The 19,430-nt window shown below is 34.5% G+C and overlaps 1 protein-coding gene across 5 annotated transcripts in view; it reads left to right on the top strand.

Moving 5' to 3' along the window:
* The window catches only part of Usp6nl (USP6 N-terminal like), a 169,208-nt gene that overhangs the window by 92,286 nt on the left and 57,492 nt on the right, over nt 1-19,430 (top strand). For 3 of the 5 annotated variants that reach the window (XM_013356412.4, XM_078023218.1, XM_021723019.3), the window contains 3 exons: nt 5,290-5,357; nt 7,604-7,686; nt 13,105-13,144. In XM_013356412.4, the coding sequence (XP_013211866.1) occupies nt 5,290-5,357; nt 7,604-7,686; nt 13,105-13,144 (191 nt within the window). Of the gene's footprint in view, nt 1-1,325; nt 1,396-5,289; nt 5,358-7,603; nt 7,687-13,104; nt 13,145-19,430 lie in introns of those variants that run through there. The other 2 variants (XM_021723020.3, XM_078023219.1) reach the window with 2 other exon arrangements.

Below are 19,430 nucleotides of genomic sequence, written 5' to 3'. Positions count from 1 at the left end.
ATTTATTTACTTATTTTTTAAGATGCTTAATTTAACCACATCTGCAAATCCCTTTTGCCACATGAAGTAACTTTCACAGGTTCCAGGGATCAGGATGTAGACATCATTTTTTTGAAGGGGAGCATAATTCTTCAGCTTCTTATACTTTGTAAAAATGTTTTTATTTTTCCTCATGCTTAGTGTACAGTTCCAAGTTCATGATAAATTTTCCTCCGAACTCTGTAAATAGTGCTTCATTATTTTCTAACTATAGAAAATTTAATGCCATTCTCTCATTCCATCACGTAAGACTTGACATTTTTCCTTTCTGTATGCTTCTGCGATCTTTTGCTTTTGCTGAATGTTACAACTGGTTTCAGCTGAGCATTAACTTAATTCATTAGCGTGCTGTTAAGTATAATTAATGTTTGAAGGCATGCATTTGACAGGGCTTTTACTTTTGAAAAGTGGTTTACAAATTATAAATCCCTTTTCATTTAAGGGAAGCAACAATGAGAAGAAGAAAGGAATACATAAAATAGAAAAGTTCATATTGTCATCCTGTAGAACTTACACTTTTTCACGAACCTTTCCTTTCACCTGTAGGTTTGTGGTGTATTAAAAATGTCCAGACCCCTATTGTAGTATGTATTTGTTTACTGTCTGAATCCAGCTGAAATTTTCACAATAAAAATTATGTTAAGAGGGCTAGAGTTGTAGCTCAGTGGTAGAGCATTTGCCTTGCACATGTCAGGCACTGGATTTGATCCTCAGCACCACATAAAAATAAATAAATAAAATAAAGATATTGTGTTCATCTACAACTAAAATATTTTTTAAATTATGTTAAGATATGAAATATATTTAAGTTTGTATTTAAGGAGAAAAGCATTTCTATTTAACTTGAGTTTACTGTTTGAAATAAAAGTGTTCTTTGTTGCTTCTGTGGTTTTATTAAAAGTACTAAGAATATGGCTAATTTTGAAGCACAAGATTGGAACAAATTATGAAGCCTCTTGTTTAAAACCCCCATTGCTTATTAGATGGAATGCTGGGTGTAGGCTGGTGTGGCTTGTAGTTGAGATCTAGCCTGAAAGACATGTTTTCACTCTCAACAAATATCATCTTTGTTCAGATATCTACAGTACATGTAACCACAGTGAGGTCTTTTTTCACTCTTGGAACAAGACAGACTGCATCTCAAACTTTGTTCTGCTTGTTTCGCATGTAGTTTAAAGTGAGCTCCTTCCTCTCATTTTTTGTTTTAGTTAGTGCAGCATGTGTAAGGTACCACCTGGCACCCTTGGTGTGTTTGAGAACTGTAACATAATAATGAAAGCTTGGAATAGATAAGTTACTCTATGAGGACTGAAGCAGCTGTCAATTCCCAAGGACAGACCGATTATCCAACAAAGGGTAAAGTATTTTTAAAACTGAGTATGTTTCATATATAGCACTCATTTGTCAAAGTGTACACTAAGAAAACTGTCTGCCACCAATTTTGTTTTGTTGGATTGAATTTGAAACTTTTTAAATTTAGTAACTTTGTATGAATTTGGAATTAATTTAGTGACATTAAACAGGAATTTAGATATAACACTAAATTTATAACACAAAAGTTTATGAACTTTTCTATTTTTAAAGAATGTAATTCAGGGAGATACTTGATTCTTAAAAGGCTTTTTTGAGTAGGGGTTTTAAATGGAAATAGAGGTCTCAAAATCTCAATAGTTGTCAGTTTTTAAAATGCTTCTTAAGATAGTATAGTTGTGATTTTCTTCCATCGATTTGTGCCCAAAGATATTTTCTTGTATACCAGGAGTGTTAAACTAACAATTTGGTGAAGTAAGAGAGTAATATTTAAGAGTAAGAGAGTGGGGGCTGGGGATGTGGCTCAAGTGGTAACGCGCTCGCTTGGCATGCACGGGGCGCTGGGTTCGATCCTCAGCACCAGGTAAATTGTTGTGTCCACCGAAAACTAAAAAATAAATATTAAAAAATTCTCTCTCTCTCTCTCTCTCTCTCTCTCTCTCTCTCAAAAAAAGAGTAAGAGAGTGATTCCCCCCCCCAAACATAGTTTTACTTTTAATGATAGGAACTGTTTCTTATACTATATTTAGTCTAACAACCATATTGCACAAAATTTTGATTACTGTAATGTTTTGGCAACAAAAACTATTTTACTTCAAAGCAAATTTTTCAAATTAACTTGTTAATTATGAATTTATCATGCAGGAGGAATATAAGATATGATGTAAGTTAATGGCATAATGCCCTGATTAAATTTTTATTTGATAATGGTATGTGATGTAAGTACCAATGAACACAGCTGTCATTGTTTAGTAGGTGCCTGGAACTTTGTGCATACTTGCACAGAGACACAAGATAGCTATTGGTGTCTTTGTGGCCAATGTTTTGGTTTAAGTTCTTTGTATTGTTTAATAGAATTTCTAAATAAGCAATCAGAATGAACCAAAGGGAATATTCTAGTACAATTCTTAATAAACTTTTCAACTAGAGACCTGACCATCACAACATTATTGAACTATAGTTAACCCTGCGTAAGGATACTACTTCTTATTCTGTAGATGACTGCCTCTCAGTGTAGATTATTAAACAATGTCTTTAGCTTCACTATTGGGAAAGATTGACATTCTGTTTAGTTTTCTAAAAAGAAGCAGATTTGGCTGTATTTTTAAAAATTTGGTTTTGTTTTAAATCCACTCTCTCTTTGTAGCATACATTCATTAATATTTCAAAAAATGTCTTCCCACGGGTAAATGTAAGGATAAAAAATTTCTAAGGGGATTTAAAAATTTAGAACTTACTTACCTGACTAGAATCAACTGTTCTGGGCCTGTTAAATTATATGATCTTCCACTCAGAAAGTCAGGATGCAGTTTCATCCAGTTCCAGTATTGTCTCTATTACATAATTAGGTTTTCTTTTCTCGAACTCTCTAGCCTGGTGATAATCCTGTGAATACTTATATTTTGCAATTTGCCATAATGAAGTCTTTTGGGGACACTTGGCATTCCCCCCAACTCCATTCCATTTCCAGTTCCTGCTTTTATACTTGTAAACTTCTCATTGTTGTGTTGTAAATGTAGTTGAGACTCCTAGGACTAGAAGCAGGAATAAAGGACTGACATAAAACACATTCCAAGAAAAATTCATCTGTTGAATTTGGCCTTATCACCAAAGTAATCCATATTTAGTGGCTCTGATAGTTGACACAGAGTTTAATAAATAGTCAAGTTCCCTAGTTTGAATTAAATTTTTATTCATTTGTTTTCCCCACCCTTGAAGACTTAGATGTATTTATTAGTTATGTTGATTATTTCAAACTTTTGTTTGTATTAGTGCATTGTAAAAATTTAACCAGTCTTTAGTGGTAACATAAGTAGGAACATAAACACACTGCCCAAAAAAACTTTTAAAAATTACCAGTTCTCATTTTTGCCATTTTTACTATTATAAACATCCTTGTGTTTATTTGATTATCTTGTTGGCATGAATTCCTAGAGGTGAAATATTGGGTAAAGGATATGATTGCTGATAAGATTTCTGAGACTTATTATTGAATTACCTTCCAGAAAGATTTCATGAAGGTACTGCACATTCCCCCACACTCTTGGTCAGCATTGAGTAATATCAGTGCAGTGTTTGGTTAGTCTGAGATAGAGGCAATGTGATATTTTAAAACATACTTCTTCAGTTACTAATGAGGTGTATTTTTCCCATATCTTGTTATTTTAAATTTAGATTTTATTTTTATCAGAGCTTTACTTAGCTTAGAGATCTAGCAGTCTTTTTAAGACTTTTTTGGAAACAGCTGACTCCCGTACTCCTCAATGCCGACTGCATAGGAGTAACCACACTCCACCACTTTCATGCTCTAGGTAGCACGCTGACCTGCCACTTCCTGCTCTTCAGTTTTGGCATTATCTGTTGGCTTCCTGCTTTGGAGAATAAGGGCTTGGTCCTCTACCCAGCACCTTCCTCTGGCCACACATATCCATCCCTTCAACTCTCAGGGACTTGATTCCCTTTACTCCCTTGTTTTTAACCCCACCCTTTCCTCTCTTCAGGAACCAAAGTTTTCTGGTGCTTTGAGGGAGGGAGTTTCATTTTAGTATGGTTGTTGTTTTAATAGGCTTTTAGGAGAAATGGATATAAAGGTGTGTTCCATCTGCCATCTTTAGCTGGAAATCCTTTTAGTGTTTTTAGTAATAAAGTAGTGGTTGAAGTTGTGGGCTATGGAGTCAAGACTGTCTAGTTTTGACTCTAGTTTAATTTTTCCTACCTTTATGATCTTGAAATCTTCAAACCTCATTTAACCTTGGTGGGGGATTACTAGTGATACCTGCTTTAGAGTATTCTGAGAATTACATGTGAGAGGCATGGTAAAGGGCTCAGTGCAGTGTCTTCTGCCTGGCAGTGTCTTCCTAGCAGACACTTGGTAAGAACACAAACATAGTTGTTGCTTCTGCAAATTACTCTTGTGAATTTTTAGCTCTTGACCTTCACCCAGTTTTCTTTTGTAATGCTGTCTTTGCTGCTTAATTGGAAATGCCATTTATACAATCTGTCTATGATCTTTTATTTTCATTTATGATACTTGGGATACATAATCATATCCATACTATTTCATGCTATGATCTCTGCTTTTGTTGTCAGATTTGTGCCTTTAATAAGGAAGAAGGCTGTGGGTTTGCATGTTGTGAGCTGGAGGCCTGGTGATTAGCTAGGAGGTTGTTATTGTAGTTGAGGCAACTAACTAATCTACAGGCCTGAAAAGCTAAATGAAGATGTGAATGTCATCATCATGTGATACAAAGTTTTTAGTAACTCCTGAAATATTTCTTACACTAGTTTATTTTGTGGAGAAATTACCTTACTTTTTAAAACCCTTTTTGAATAGTCTTCTCCTTTTCTGCCACTTTTTAACACTTTTTTTGAAGGTCTCAAGTTCTGCCCAAGTGGATTTCATCTGAAGACAAAACTTTCTGTTTCAGTTTTACTTCCATGAAATTTTAGATCTAAAACCAATTCTTGAAGGCTTAGATTTATTTGTCCTGATGTTTATGCTGTTAGTAAATTTTCTTTCTTTTGAATATCATTCATAATATTGAAAAGGTAGATATGTTGATATTCTAAAATTGTATTATGAATACTTAATTTTTATAAGTTTATTTGATACTTCATTTCAGGAAGTTTTAGTTTTTGTTTGATTTTTGGTTTTGTTTTGTTTCATAATTAACTTTGTGATCCTTAAAATAACACTTCATCTAAATTTGATCTCTGCAGATTCGGAGCAGGATGTAGCACTGAAACTTGCCCAGGAACGAGCTGAAATAGTTGCTAAATATGACCGAGTAAGTATCCATATTTACTCTATGAGTAAGTTTTATTAGAAAAATCACATAAATAGAAAGGGATTTGCTTTTGGAAAGCTTAAATTACAGAGGCATTTTGTTTACTTCATGAAAACCTTGAGCTTATCTTTTTTTTTCTCTGAATTCATCTCCGAATTCTCTCTTCCTCCTTTTTGCCACTCTGTTCTCTTGTTGTCCTTAAACAAAAAGCTTGATCCTGCCTCAGGGCCTTTGCACTGGTTATTCCCCCTGCCTGGAATATTTATATCCTGGATATTCTCAAGCCTCTTTGTCTCCTTTCTTTCAGGTCTTTACTCAGATAGTAAAAAGGGAATAAAAACCTCCCTTTTTATTCCCTCCCCTTTCTATCCCTTGGCACACTGTATCCCCTTTATTTTTCACTGTAATACTTATTACATCACCATTCTATATATTTTACTTTGTTTTTTGCTCTCTCTCCTAGAATGTAAATTCTCAGGGGAAGATTTTTGTTATTGTTGTTTGATTTGCTCTTGTACTCTAAATACCCAGAAAAGTTCCCGACTCATTCTTGGTACTCAATAAGTACTTGAGTAATTGAGTAAATAGAGTTACTTACTCATTGTATTCATAATTTATGTGTGCTGTTGTGTGTTGTGAATTTACAATAGACCTTAGATTTTGTATTTATACATTCATAGGTAATTTTCATTAGTATTTTGTCTTTGCATTAGAATAGAATCTGATTTTTATTTACTTATTTTTTATTCGTTCTTTTTAGATACACATATACAGTGTATTTTGGCATGTTATACATACATAGAGTATGACTTACTCTACTTAGGAGACCATTCTTATAGTTGTCATGGTGTGGCATTATCTGGCTGTGTATTCACATATGAACACAGGAAAGTTATGTCCAGTGGAATCTGATTTTTGATGTCCTAGAAAATCACAATTGTTGATAATTTTCACTTCTTATTTATTACCCTTCTGAGGTTAATGAATTGCAGTATTATTTATAAATGTCATACTTAATACTTGCATTGCTTGCATGTAATTGTATAGCTTTTATTTTTTATTATTTGTGAGAATAATAAGCCATCTACACCATGCCCTGCTTCCAGGGAGGCATATAGGCAATATTCAGCTTAACAATTTCCAGAATTTGCTGGGGTTTTGGGAATCTGGGGTTGGGGTGAGGTACTGGAGATTGAACTGGGTGGCAAAGTGCTCTGCCACCCAGCTATACCCCAGCCTCTCAGAGTTCATTTTTAAGTTGGTTGTTTGGAACAGTTTCTCATTATTGTGATTAGGTTTTAGCATGGTCTGTGAAAAATCTAGTTAACCTTTTTAACTGCTTAGCTAATGTGAAACTCATAAAAAGCACTCTCATTCATTCACACTTCCATGTCCCCCCCCCCCCAACACATAATTAACACAAGACTGGGGATTCTTCCATGTTATAACACAGAAATGAGTTTCGTCAGTCCTTGCCCACAAGATGCTCATAGTCTACTCAAAGAATATGAGCAAATATTATAAAACATATTCAGATGGAGATGTCCACAAGATAGTTGCATGTTTGAATCTAAAATTTGAGGGATTGGTGTGGATAGTCATATGTGACTAATTAACAGCCTAAAAGTAAATGGGCAGTGGGCTTAGGACAGAAGTCTGGGCATATCAGCAGTTAAGTCATTCATGAAAAACCATCAGAGGAGGAGTTAGAGAGGCCTATAGAGAACTTCCAGGGCAGAGTGTCATGGAAGAGGGGAGGAGAGAGCAAGCCACACTGATCAATTTGCCCCACATTTCATTAGGTAAGGACTGAAGAGTGTCCACTGGGTCTCACAATTGGAAGAGCAAGAGTTGACTGTGGCAAGAGTCATTTCAGAGCTAATGTAGTTGTGAAGCAAAGCAGTAGAGAGACAAAGTACATAACCTGTTCTTTTGACAAATTTGGAGGAAGACAAGAAAATGAGTTTTCTAAGACATATTCACTGTAAAACTTGTAAAGTTTGGCAATTCCTCCTGGGTGGCTTTCTTAGCCTCTTTGCTGCTCCAGCTTCATCAGCTTCCCTCAGGAGCTCAGTCTCATCAGGCTCAGCTGCTTGTCAGCTGCTCTGTGACACACAGTGTCTTCATAGCTTACAACTAGGACTAGCATATTACCCCAAAGAGTTAGGTTTAAAAAAATGTTCTTGATTTTGGATCTTTCTAAAAAAATTATCCAGTTTTATAAATTCCTTTGTCTGTTGTTTTAGGGACGAGAAGGTGCAGATATTGAACCTTGGGAAGATGCGGATTACCTTGTTTACAAAGTCACGGATAGATTTGGCTTTTTACAGTAAGTCACATAGATTGAAAGCTAATGTTTTATATTTTAATGTTTCTATGGTCACCTATTGTTTTTTTATTTTTAATAGATTTTCTATGAATATAATTCCAGCAATGGTCTGACAATATACTTTTTGATACTAAATTCCTGGAATTTTAACCTTTTGATTTAAATTGAACTATATAGTTAAGAATAGAGTTTAATATTTTGGGGGTTTTGGTAAGAATATTAAATGCAATAAATGAGTTGTATTAATAATTTATCAGAATTAAACATACATGGATAACAATTATATTTCTAGAATAATTACAAAATATTTAATTTCATATAAATGCATTTTAAAAATAATTGGCAATTAGAACATTAGGGTTATGTAGCTTAAAAATGAGCAATGAAAAGAAACGCCATTCATCTTCCCTACTATAAATGTATTCATGATATTGCTTCTCAAAATTAATCCCATTTATCGTGAGTATATTATATAAAGAAAGAGTTAAGAGAAACCTAGACTACTACAATAAAACAGTGAAAGTGAATTTTGACTCTTAAAAAACATCCCACAAGATGATGTGAATCTGCTTGTTACGATTCTGGTATTGTTGAATCAGCTTCCCATAGGTTAGAGACTTCTATTCATCTCTATACATTTGTTACATACAATTTAAGAATTAACTGACTTTTCATTCAAATTTACTCTTCCAGATTTGTTTATTGTACATAGGGAAAAGCTAGGAATATCTCTGTGTGCTTTTTGTGGCTTTGCTGGTCCCTGGTCAGTAAACTATAAACCATTTTACCTGAAAACAGGAATCAGTAATTGCTTTGTGTACCTTAAGAGTATTGAGCCTTGGAAGAAATAAAATGTAGGAATGCTTTATTAAGTTCTGGAAAAATACTAGACATTACACATCTGAAACTTTTTCCCAAGGTATTATAATCAAAAGACTTTGAATTTCATTGGACTAGCAGAGCAGTATTTAATACAGTTCTTAACCTCTCCTGTCTTTTAAATCAAACTTGACCACAAATGTTACAGGGAATGAGTACACATTCTTGTGGGTCAATATGTAGTTCCCTCATGTAAATGAAGTTTTGAAGTCCTAATTTGAGCATTAAGACTGTTAAAGTCTATAGGTCTCAGATTTGTGTGCAAATAAGAATTAGGTAGAAAAATTAAACAAATAAAAAACATTTGGGGTTCTATACTAGATTTTGATTCAGAAAATAGGATACAGTTCAGTTGTTTTTGACTTTCCTAGGTATTTCTGATGGGACTGATCCACAGTAATAATGTTTTTATCATAAAATGGTCTAATATAGTATGAAGTCCATAAGAAAAATTTGTGCATTCCAAAGTGGTCTCTTAATTGCCTAAATTTTCTTCTTTTTGCTGGAAACAACATGAATTTGGTCTTAGAAACAGTTAATTTAAATTTGTTTTTCACTCTGTGTTGAGGTTCATTTGGCTTCTAGTTGGAAAAAAGTCAATAACTTAGGTTAGTAATGCTAGTTAATATTCATGAATACTTAGTGTGTTCTAAGACCTTTACATGAATTAACTTACTTATTCCTCTCAAATAGTCTTCAAGGTAGGTGCTTTTTTAAATCTCCCTGTTTTTATATAGCAAAACTAAAGCAGGAAGAGGTCAGATAATTTGCCCAATGTCAGATTTGGGGGGTGAATCTGGGCAGTCTCACCACAGAGGATGTGTTTTGCACTACAGTAGTATAATACCAGCTACATCCTTCTTGTATTTTTAATAAGAGAAATATAGAATAAGTTCTATGAAATGCCTAGAAAAAAAATTGAAAGGATGGATGATGGGTGAGAGGAAGAATGTCTAATGAAGATACTGTTAGAAATGATCATGTCTGTCAAGATAGATGCTAAGATAGCCAAGTTCAACACTTATTAGAAGATGAACCAGTTGCCACTTGTCACACTGAAATACTAATTTTTTTCCTAATTTATTCCATGAAGCAGCCAGAAAGCAGGTAGCACAAATGAAAATAATGAAGCATAGAAATGGATTTGAGTGTAATGTTAGGCTTTATTAAATTTCACCAAAGTCATTGATTTTTGTCACAATGCTTTATTTTAGTGAAACACATTCTTCAGAGATTGCTGCTGGTGGTTTTGTTGCATGTCCCTGTAGACTGGAGTTTTTTTTCACTGTTGAATAAGTCACTTGATGTGAGCATTTAGATATTACTCCCTGTCACTCCTTGATTGAAAGAGCTTTTCTTTCTGTTATTTGTAATTTTTGATTGGTTCTGCAATGAAATTGGGTTTTAAGTTCAACGTCAATACAATAAAATGACAAAAAAAATTGTTGAAATTGTTGTCTTCTCTGAAGGCAGCTGAATTCAAATATAATTATAGTTTTGGAAACTTAAATTACTTGTTATGATATGTGAAGGAGGAGCAGTGATTAACAAATATAGTATACTTTGGTTTCACAGTGGATTTCACAATAAATATTAAAGCTGCTGCCAAACCGGCCTGGCTCCCATGTTGGAACAGCAACATTTTTGTTTAGTTTTCGGAATAGAGTGTCATCTCCAGTCTGTGCCTGTGATGGGGTTACAGCTGGTGGATAGAGAAATCAAGCTTATTGAAGAAGTTGGAAAACTTTAAACATGCTAATCAAAAACTGCTAATCTGCTCAACAAAGAATGCCTGGTATTTGGATAATGATAAATAATTCTTTTGGGTCATAAGTTATTAGTAGATGAATTAAAAGGAAATTATATCAAAAATAAAAAAGATAAATTAATAGCAAGCATCAGATGTTCAGTTACTTATCAAATTTGTATATTATGGAATTTAGCAGATGGACTGTAGTTTATCAGGACTGAATAAACATATGAGAACCAAAATAAAGGTGTTTTTGTTTTTAAAGATTATCTGTTTTGCTTATAAGAGCTTGAGAACTCTTTCTACTGATACTGTGCATACTGACTAGCTAGGTAAAACTTATTTCAAAACCAAAAATTAAATTTAGGTAATGTATTAAGCTTATTGATCTTAACAAATTAAGTTTCAAATTTCCAAATGAACGTTTATCTTAGTGACAGAAGTATTCTCTCTGAACTGTTGAGAAATCATAAGCACACATACTCTAATTAGTAATACATTTCAAGTTTAATAGTGGATGAAAACTATATCCAGTTAAAATCTCTCTCTTTCCCCTGATGACTATGTCATTGTTTTTAGTTATTGTATTTCCATGAGGAAATATTGTTATTTTACTTAAAAAACAACTTTTAGGTGCCCTTAAGCCCTTATTCCCTAAAACCGGGGTTGTCAAACATTTTCTGTAAAGAGTCAATACTAAATGTTTTTGGCTCTGTGGGGGCCATATGGTCTTTGTCACAACTACTCTATTACTGTAGCATGAAAACACACATAGACAACGCCCAAATCAATGAGCATAGCCATTAAAACATTATTTACAAAACTAGCAATGGGCCAGACTTGACCCATGGGCTGTAGTTTGCTGATGTAAAGAAATACTCTGTATTCACCCAGATGCGGTCCTTCCTCTTTTCTGCGTGAAGGATATTTGAGTGGCAAGGTAAAGATGTATCCACGCACGTAGGTATGCATTCATCTTTCTGTCCACACAGTCATTCACCAACATTGACCTCAGCATGCCAAGTGTCTTCTGAACATGGCACAGAGGTCTTGATGAGGCCAGGAAGCTCCTTGGAAGACTGTACACATTAGCATCTGCCAACAGAGGTAGGAGTGCAAGGTTTTGTGGAGAGCAGTGTGTGTGCACATAGCAGATTCTTTATGAAGAGTTTTAGAGATAAGAAATAATGCAAAAAAACTGCATAGGGAAACTGAACTAACATTCTTGCTGTCTCATCCATCTTGAAGGCTTTTAATTTTAAACCTCAAAAGTTTCTTTTCTTCCTCAGAATTGCTTTCTCTCCCTCCATCCCTTTTCTTCCTGTGTTCTTGTGCTAGCTAAAGAGCTCCATTTGCATCCACTGGATTAGATAGTGCTGAGCATTGCGATGTTAGGTTAAATGACTAAATGAAAATGTTGGTTTTCTTATCTGTGAAGTGAGGGATTTGGACTCTTTAAGATCTCTTTTGGTTAATACATTTTTTCTTGTCAGTTCCATTTCTGTGGCTTAAGGGTTCAAATAAGGACTTTGCAAAGTAGCCAGAGTGTCTTTGGAATCACTGAACTTATTAATACTGATCTGTCAAAGTGGTACTGTTTAGTTTTAGGGAAAACTATGTACATGTTGTTGCTGAAACATCAGTACTACTTTGAAAGCCACTGAAAGCACAATACTTAGTTTATGAATAATACATTGTTTCTATACTACTGACTGTTAATGTAAAGGTCTCAGATTATTTTATATTAGAATTCTAGTATTACATAAGTTCTATGCCAAAGAAATTAATTTGATTGGTTTTGTATTTTTTCTTTGTCTTTTAAAAAAATTTTAAATTTTAATTTGTTATATATGACAATAGAATGCATTACAATTCGGATTATACATATAGATGTAAATGAATTCTTTTTCTATTATTATTTTTTTAAATACATGACAACAGAGTGTATTTTTTAAAAATTCATCTCTTAAAGTTTTAACAGTGAATTGCTTTTTTTATTGTATAGAATGAAAGTGGAATTTTACTTTTTCATTCACAAATCCCCTAGAAGCTTTTTTTCTTTATGATAATTTTTATTCGTTTGTTTTTATTTTTGTGGTACTAGCCTTTGAACCCAGGTCCTTGTGCATGCTAGGCAAGCCCTCTACCACTAAACTACATCCTCAACACTATGCTAATTTTTGAAACAGTCAATTATTATACACCTTAGTTGGACTCTAGAGTAAAGGCTGATAGACCAACTTGTATGCCAAATCAAGCTCACTACCTGATTTTATAAAATTTTTTGTGGGAACAATGCCATAGTCAGTCAACATGTTATCTATGGCTGCTTTTGCACTATTGTCTCAGGAGTTGAATAGTTATGAAAAAGATTGTATGATCCACAAAGCCAAATATATTTACTATTTAAGTATTTATTTACCTTGACAGAAGAAGTTTGCCGAATCCTGGTTCTAGAGCAGCATCATCCAGTAGAACTTTCTGCAGTGAAGGAAATGTTCAGTATGGCAGCCTCTAGCTACATAGTTAATGAGACTGAATAATGCTGAATTTTATTGAATTTTAAATTACACTTAAATAGCTACACATAGCTACTGAATTGGACAGGGCAGATCTAGAAATAAGATAAGGACATTGTGGTTACAGAAAAGTAGTTTTCTGTTAAATTCAGTGGAATGGAAGCTTATATAACTCTCGTGGTGGCAAAAAATATTGTACATCATTGTACATAAATAATTTTTAAAAGTCTGCTCTGATTTCAACTATTTCACATATGTTATTCTCTGCAGTGAGGAGGAGCTCCCATTTCATAATGCAGCTGTGGAACGGGTAAGTCCATTTATTTGTAGTTACTGATGAATTGCCTTTATTGAATGAACCACCTTGGTTATTTTGAGTGCCATATTATATGGTACAATCATTGTTAAAATTTAACACTAATTATGTCATGCTTAGAAGGGAATTAAATTAATGATGAAATAATTTTAGGAGGGTCTGTGAGATTCTGAAACATACTTGGAAATAAGGAAAGATAGCTGTTACTGGAAATTACTTGAATGGGAGGCTGCGATCTCACCTAGGCCTTACCTTAGTCTGTGAAACCAGCCTCTCTGGGGAAGGACCCTGGGCAGACAACTTTTAAATAGCTTCACAGTGATTCTCAAGACCAGTAGCTCTTTGGAAAACAACTGTTTCAGGAGACCCAATAAATTTCCTATAAATAACAGCAAAACCCATTTTATATGTTCAAGTAAGTATCTTCACACTTTTAGGACTTAGGCAAGTGTTACATAGTAAACATGTCAGCCTTTTTTTTCCCCTACTCCCCCCCCCACCCCCGCCTTTTCTTTTTTAAACCTTTCCTCCATCTACTTAGCAAGGAGCTGGTTTTCTTCATGAGTGTGAGAAGTAGGGACTGAATGTTTTAAGAGTGCTCAGAGTTTCCTTTCTCCTTTGCCATTTTTTTCTGATCTCAAAAATGAATTGTAGAATGAAAGTGAAGGTGTCATTTGTGATTGTTGTCTATTTGTGTATATCCAATGAGAGAAAAGGACTGCTGAGACTGGTATTGTAATTTGAAAAACATTTTAGAAAATCTTCCTAATACCAAAATTTTCTGAAAATCAAAACTATAGCAAAAGCTTAAGATGTAGGCAAAACTGCCATGTACATGTGTAGAGAGCCTTACAGTCACTTCCTGCAGTTGAAAGACTCTCTGGTTCTCCCTCTCAGTATCATAACCTAGATGCTTTGGCAAAGGGATTTCTTTCTTTTAATAGCTGCATTATTGAGTAGCAATTATTTGTCTTGCACTAGACTAGCTACTGCATAGAATTCTAAGATCAAATAAAACAGTTTCTGCCTTTGGGAAAAACAGTTTCTGCCTTTCAGAAATTCACTGTGTCCCTTGACTAGAAGAAGGTGGAAGATTATTGGTGGTTTCTAGACAGTAGTGTTAGTGAAAGGAAATGAAATGCTGGTGGTGGGGAAGGCAGATGTCACTGAGGAGTGCATGAAAAGTGACAATAATGGTGATTGCTTTGTAAATTCTGCCTGTGGTGAGCGGTCCACTTTATATGGTAGCATAAGGATTTGTCCCCACCCTCTGACTATTACCTCTTTATTTAGTGCCTTGACTTAACTAATCCTTTGACCCACTGATACCACCAGGGTATCCTACCTTCATGTCTTTATCCCTATCTTCTCTCCTAACTGGAGCTCTGTTTTAGCTATTACAGTTGGTTTCACTTAAGGTTTTTTAGTGACAGTGGCACAAAAGTGACATTCCTCAGTAGAAACATTACTTCAGTTTTTGAATTTTGATCTTTTCCCAGGTTGACAGTATTTGGTTCAGTACCTAAATCACCTGTTAACAAGTTTCCCATCACATTAAATAAACTTCTACTTTTCTGGTTGTTCATTCTAAATCTTCTAAATTGTCTTTGACTTTCTTTCAAATCCCTCATCTCATCTGTCAACAAATACTGTGAGTTTTGCTTTCAAAATGTGTTCACAATCTGATGATTTCTCACCCTCTTTACCTCTGCTATCCTGGGCCACTGTAATTTGTCTTCCTATCTTTCCACCTCTGCCATGGCCCCTTCCTCCATGTGTTCTCTGAAACAACCAGAACCAGGTTCTGTTAAAATGAATGAGATCATGTTACTTTCTGATCAGAACCTTATGATGACTCCCCATCTCATCCACATTAAAAGGAAAGTCCTTCAAATGACCTTCAAAGCCCTGTATGATCTAGCTTCTGTTAGCTCTCTGAGTCACCTACTCTTGCTCACAGACTGGCTTCTTAGTATCTCTTGAAATGGTAGCCACATTCCCTCTTTCAGGCCTTTTCCACTGGCTGCTTCCTCTTGGAATGTTTTTTCCCTCACCAATAGCTGCAAGACTCATTTCCTTCAGGTGTTTACTAAATGTCAACTGCAGAATAAGACTGCCCTGGCTAGCACATCTGAAATTGAAAACTGTCTCTCCTCTAGTGTTAATTATCCTCCTTTGTTTTTCTCTTTTATCTTAATACTATTTTTCAAATTATACAATTTGTTGTTGTTTTATTTTGTCTATGTTTCCCTGTAGGATGTAATCTATATGAGGCTTCTTTTGCCTTCTTCCCTTCCTCTTCTTCCTCTTCCCTCTTCTTCCTTCTCTTCCTCCTCTTCTTCCACTTCTTCCTCATCCTTCTGCCTCCTCCTCCCTTTTTAAAAAATCTGCTTTGATCATTGCTATATCTCTAGAACTTAGAACAGTGCTTAGCATATCACATCTGCTCAATAAGTGTGGACTGAGTAAATGGAAGTAATGACTTCTTTATAACCCTAAAAGTACTTACTGATTTGAAGACTGGCAGAGATTATCCTTTCAAGTATTTTTTTAAAAATGTGTTTTATTTGAGAAATTAAGGAGAGAAATGTTGGATGGTATTTTTTTTAAACAAAAAACATCCACATTTGACAAAATAAAAATCCAGTAACCCATTATTGACCTCTTCCTCTCCCACCTTTTAAGAAATAATTTTCTGGGGCTGGGGTTGTAGCTCAGTGGTAGAGCGCTTGCCTTGCATGCGTGAGGTCCTGGGTTCGGTCCCTAGGACCACGTAAAAATAAACAAACAAAAATAAAGATATTGTGCCCTCTACAACTAAAATAATAATAATAATAATGATAATTTTCTGGTCCAGAACATCTTAGATTCTTCAAATCAGTGATTTAGATGGCTAAAGAAATGGGACAGTGAATAAAAAAATATAAAACAGCGCCAGTAGAGGATGCATGCTTGAAAGAGGCTGTTAAATTTGTATTTTTTAAAAAAATTCAATTTTTATTAAAGACCGTACAACAGATGACCCCCTATCCAGTGCTATTAGGCTTATAATTAATTGGTTGTTTCTAATGAATTTAATATAATGAGTCATTCATCAGTAAAAAGGGATTATGCATACCTTAATAATTTATTTTAAAATAAGATGTAATTTTATCCTTATTGGTCAAATTTTTATTGGGGCAGGACTTTGAGGCTATTGATTGAGGTTCTAGAAGGCCTTTCATACATCAACCACACTTACACTGCATGACCTCCTACTTGTATAGTTTTGGCTTCTTTAAAGTGGAATGAATACTTAGACTTATGCAAAGCAGTCTAAGGCTAGAAACTTTTTAGTTTGTCAGATTTCCTCCCAGTTTTTCTGTTTTAAATTCATGTATTGTACAGTGAGTGCCTAGATCTAGTTGCCATGCTCTCCACTTCTAGGAAACTAATAAAAATTTTCCTTTTACTTTTTAATTGAATACAGTCAGTGAAGAAAATAGCCTTGCTGAAGGCTCTAGTTGTTACAAAGCATACCCTTGAAGCATATATACTTCCTGCCATTTGGAATACTGACATGCTGGTGTGTGATCAAGTGATCATGGCTTTAGTTCTAGCTTTGCAGATGTATTATTTTACATGAGGTAGCTCTCCATTTAGAATTGGGATAGTGATCCTTCCTCATAAGAGGATTAATGCTGGTATTTACCAAGTGTTTCGGGTCCCCCCAAACAGGCAATTAAGCAAATAAACAAACACACTTATTATATTTAATCTGCAGAGAACAATATTAATAATGGATTATATTATTTCTTTGAGCTTATTAATGTTTTTAATAAGGAGAGTTTATATAAAACTATGAATTTATTTTATAGATTCAGCAATTTTTTCATGTAGTGCAGTATTTTGCTTGATGAATACAGTATTGGAGCCCATTATTTCTTAAAAAAATGATACCTTAAGTTTACATGGTTTGAAACCTTACTCAAAATACATAACTAATGGGCTTGCCATTTTCAAAATGTTCTGTAAAAACAGACCCATTCCTTCTTGTACTTCTTGTCCTCTCCTGACCTCTGCTGGTGAGATCTAGGCATGGATGATTCCTGTCAACTTCATCTTCATTCATTGTCTTAATTGTATTAGTTGAAAACAGATTAATGGTAAGAGATGGGGGGAAAACAGTTTTTTTTCTTTTTAACTATTCTCTAATTTCATGGATCTTAAAAAAATGCAGTTACCAAGATGTATTTGAATTTTTCTCCAAACACTAAGCAGTTCTTAGTGGATACTGATTGCATTTTTATAGATTCCGCAATTTCTTCATGTAGTGCAGTATTTAACTCAATTTTGGCAATAACTAGAATTAGCATAAACCTCACAGGTTAAGACTCAGTCTCAGAAGAATGTTTCTGATGTCAGGCACAAATCAAAAGCCCCAGGTTGTCACCTGTACTTCTGAATTATGGGCTGTAAATAAGAGGTCCCCATGACCTACTCCTCTGGTTTGATCATTAGCTATAATTGCCCACAGAACTCATGAAAGCATGTTTACTTATTATTACTCATTTATTTATTTTAAAAGGAAACAACTCAATAGCCAAACGGAAGATGCATAGGACAAGGTAGAGATACCCTTTTTGGGTATTCAACCCTCCAAGAGTTCATCAGCCTGGAAGCTCTCCAAAGTTCAGGGATTTTTATGGATGTTTTATGATATAAGTATGATTGATTATTCATTCAATCACTAGCTTCTCTCCTGTTTTTAGGGATAGAATGTGGAATTTATCCAGGAGCCCACTAAGAGTCACATCATTAGAAATAATAGATTCTCCTGTTACTCAGGGAATCCCAGGGATATTAGAAGCAGAAACAGGGGAGTAGAAACCAAAAATGTATTTCTCATTGTGTCACAATATCACACTAATATTCAAGTAGAATAAAAGCATATGAACACTTGAATTTAAGCAAAGTTCTAAAGTGTCTTATTCTTAAAAAGAAGGCTATTTAACAATCATCTATGGATTGTGTATGTTTAACTTTTGTCTAAGTTTTTCACTATATGAATAGTGGCAGGAGATTTAGGAGCAAGCTGTTCAGATGGACCTATACAATTAAAAATATTGTCTCAGATCACTGAAGGATGAGAGGTAACAAGGATGATCGTGAGTTCAGTTTTAATCCTTATACCCTCCTTAGCTTAATAGGAGAGGCCAATTCTGACTTGGAGGCAAGATTAACTTAAGACAGTAGGTTATCATAAACTTAAAGCAGAAGTTTAGTCTTTCCTCTGAAAACAGCCCTTGGAAGTAAAGTACACAATGGTGTACTGTTTTCTTTGCCAGTAGGGGTAGTGGAGAGCTAACAAAGGGGGAAAATCAACCAACATTAAGCCCTCTGCATTATTTTCCCTTGGCTATTTGTTTTCTGACATTTTGAAGGGAAGTGGAATTTTCTCATGCTACAATCTCCTATACAGTTTTAAAAATTGCAGTAATGAGCACATTTGGCATATAGGTCTTAATTTGTAATATAGGTCTTTGAAGGGGAGAGATTTCTGATCATATAGGAGGCAGTCTGCCAAATATGAGACAATTAAAGCTTCAAAACATATGATAATGAATTATAAAACATTGAATAAGACTGGATACCATGGCACATATCTATAATCCCAGTGGCTTGGGAAGTTGAGGCAGGAGGATTGTGAGTTCAAAGCCAGCCTCAGCAAATGAGAGGCGCTAAGCAACTCAATGAGGCTCTGTCTCTAAATAGTATTCAAAATAGGACGAGGGATGTGGCTCAGTGGTTGGGTGCCCCTAAGTTCAATCCCTGGTACTCCTCCCCAACCCTACAAAATTGGGGAATACATGTAGGTATTTGGTATATGATTCTTTATGAAGTAATGATGAATCAATTTTAAATTTTCTTGGGTATAATAATTGTACTGTGATTAATATAATGTGCTTTTGTTCTTAAGTGATATATACTTGGAAATATTTAGAGTTTTTTTAATGGATCAGCTACCAAAAAATAAATAAATAAATAAATAAACAAACAAACAAATAAATAAATAAATAAAAAACACCCAAACTATGGAAATAAATTAAATCTGGCAAAAGATTAATAATTCGTAGATCTAGGGTAAGGCACATACAAGTATACAATGTGCTATTCTTCCAGTTTTTTTTTGCAGGTTTGAAATATTTCAAAAGGAAAATTGAGAAAAGTAAGATGTTTATACATGAAAGCAACAGAATCAATTTTCAGTTTTGTATTTTGCTGCCTTTGGGCAGAATTT

The sequence above is a fragment of the Ictidomys tridecemlineatus genome, chromosome 10, assembly GCF_052094955.1.
Source record: "Ictidomys tridecemlineatus isolate mIctTri1 chromosome 10, mIctTri1.hap1, whole genome shotgun sequence".
Lineage (NCBI taxonomy): Eukaryota > Metazoa > Chordata > Mammalia > Rodentia > Sciuridae > Ictidomys > Ictidomys tridecemlineatus.
Note: the sequence above shows the minus strand (reverse complement) of the source record. Positions and strands in the feature narration are given on the sequence as shown.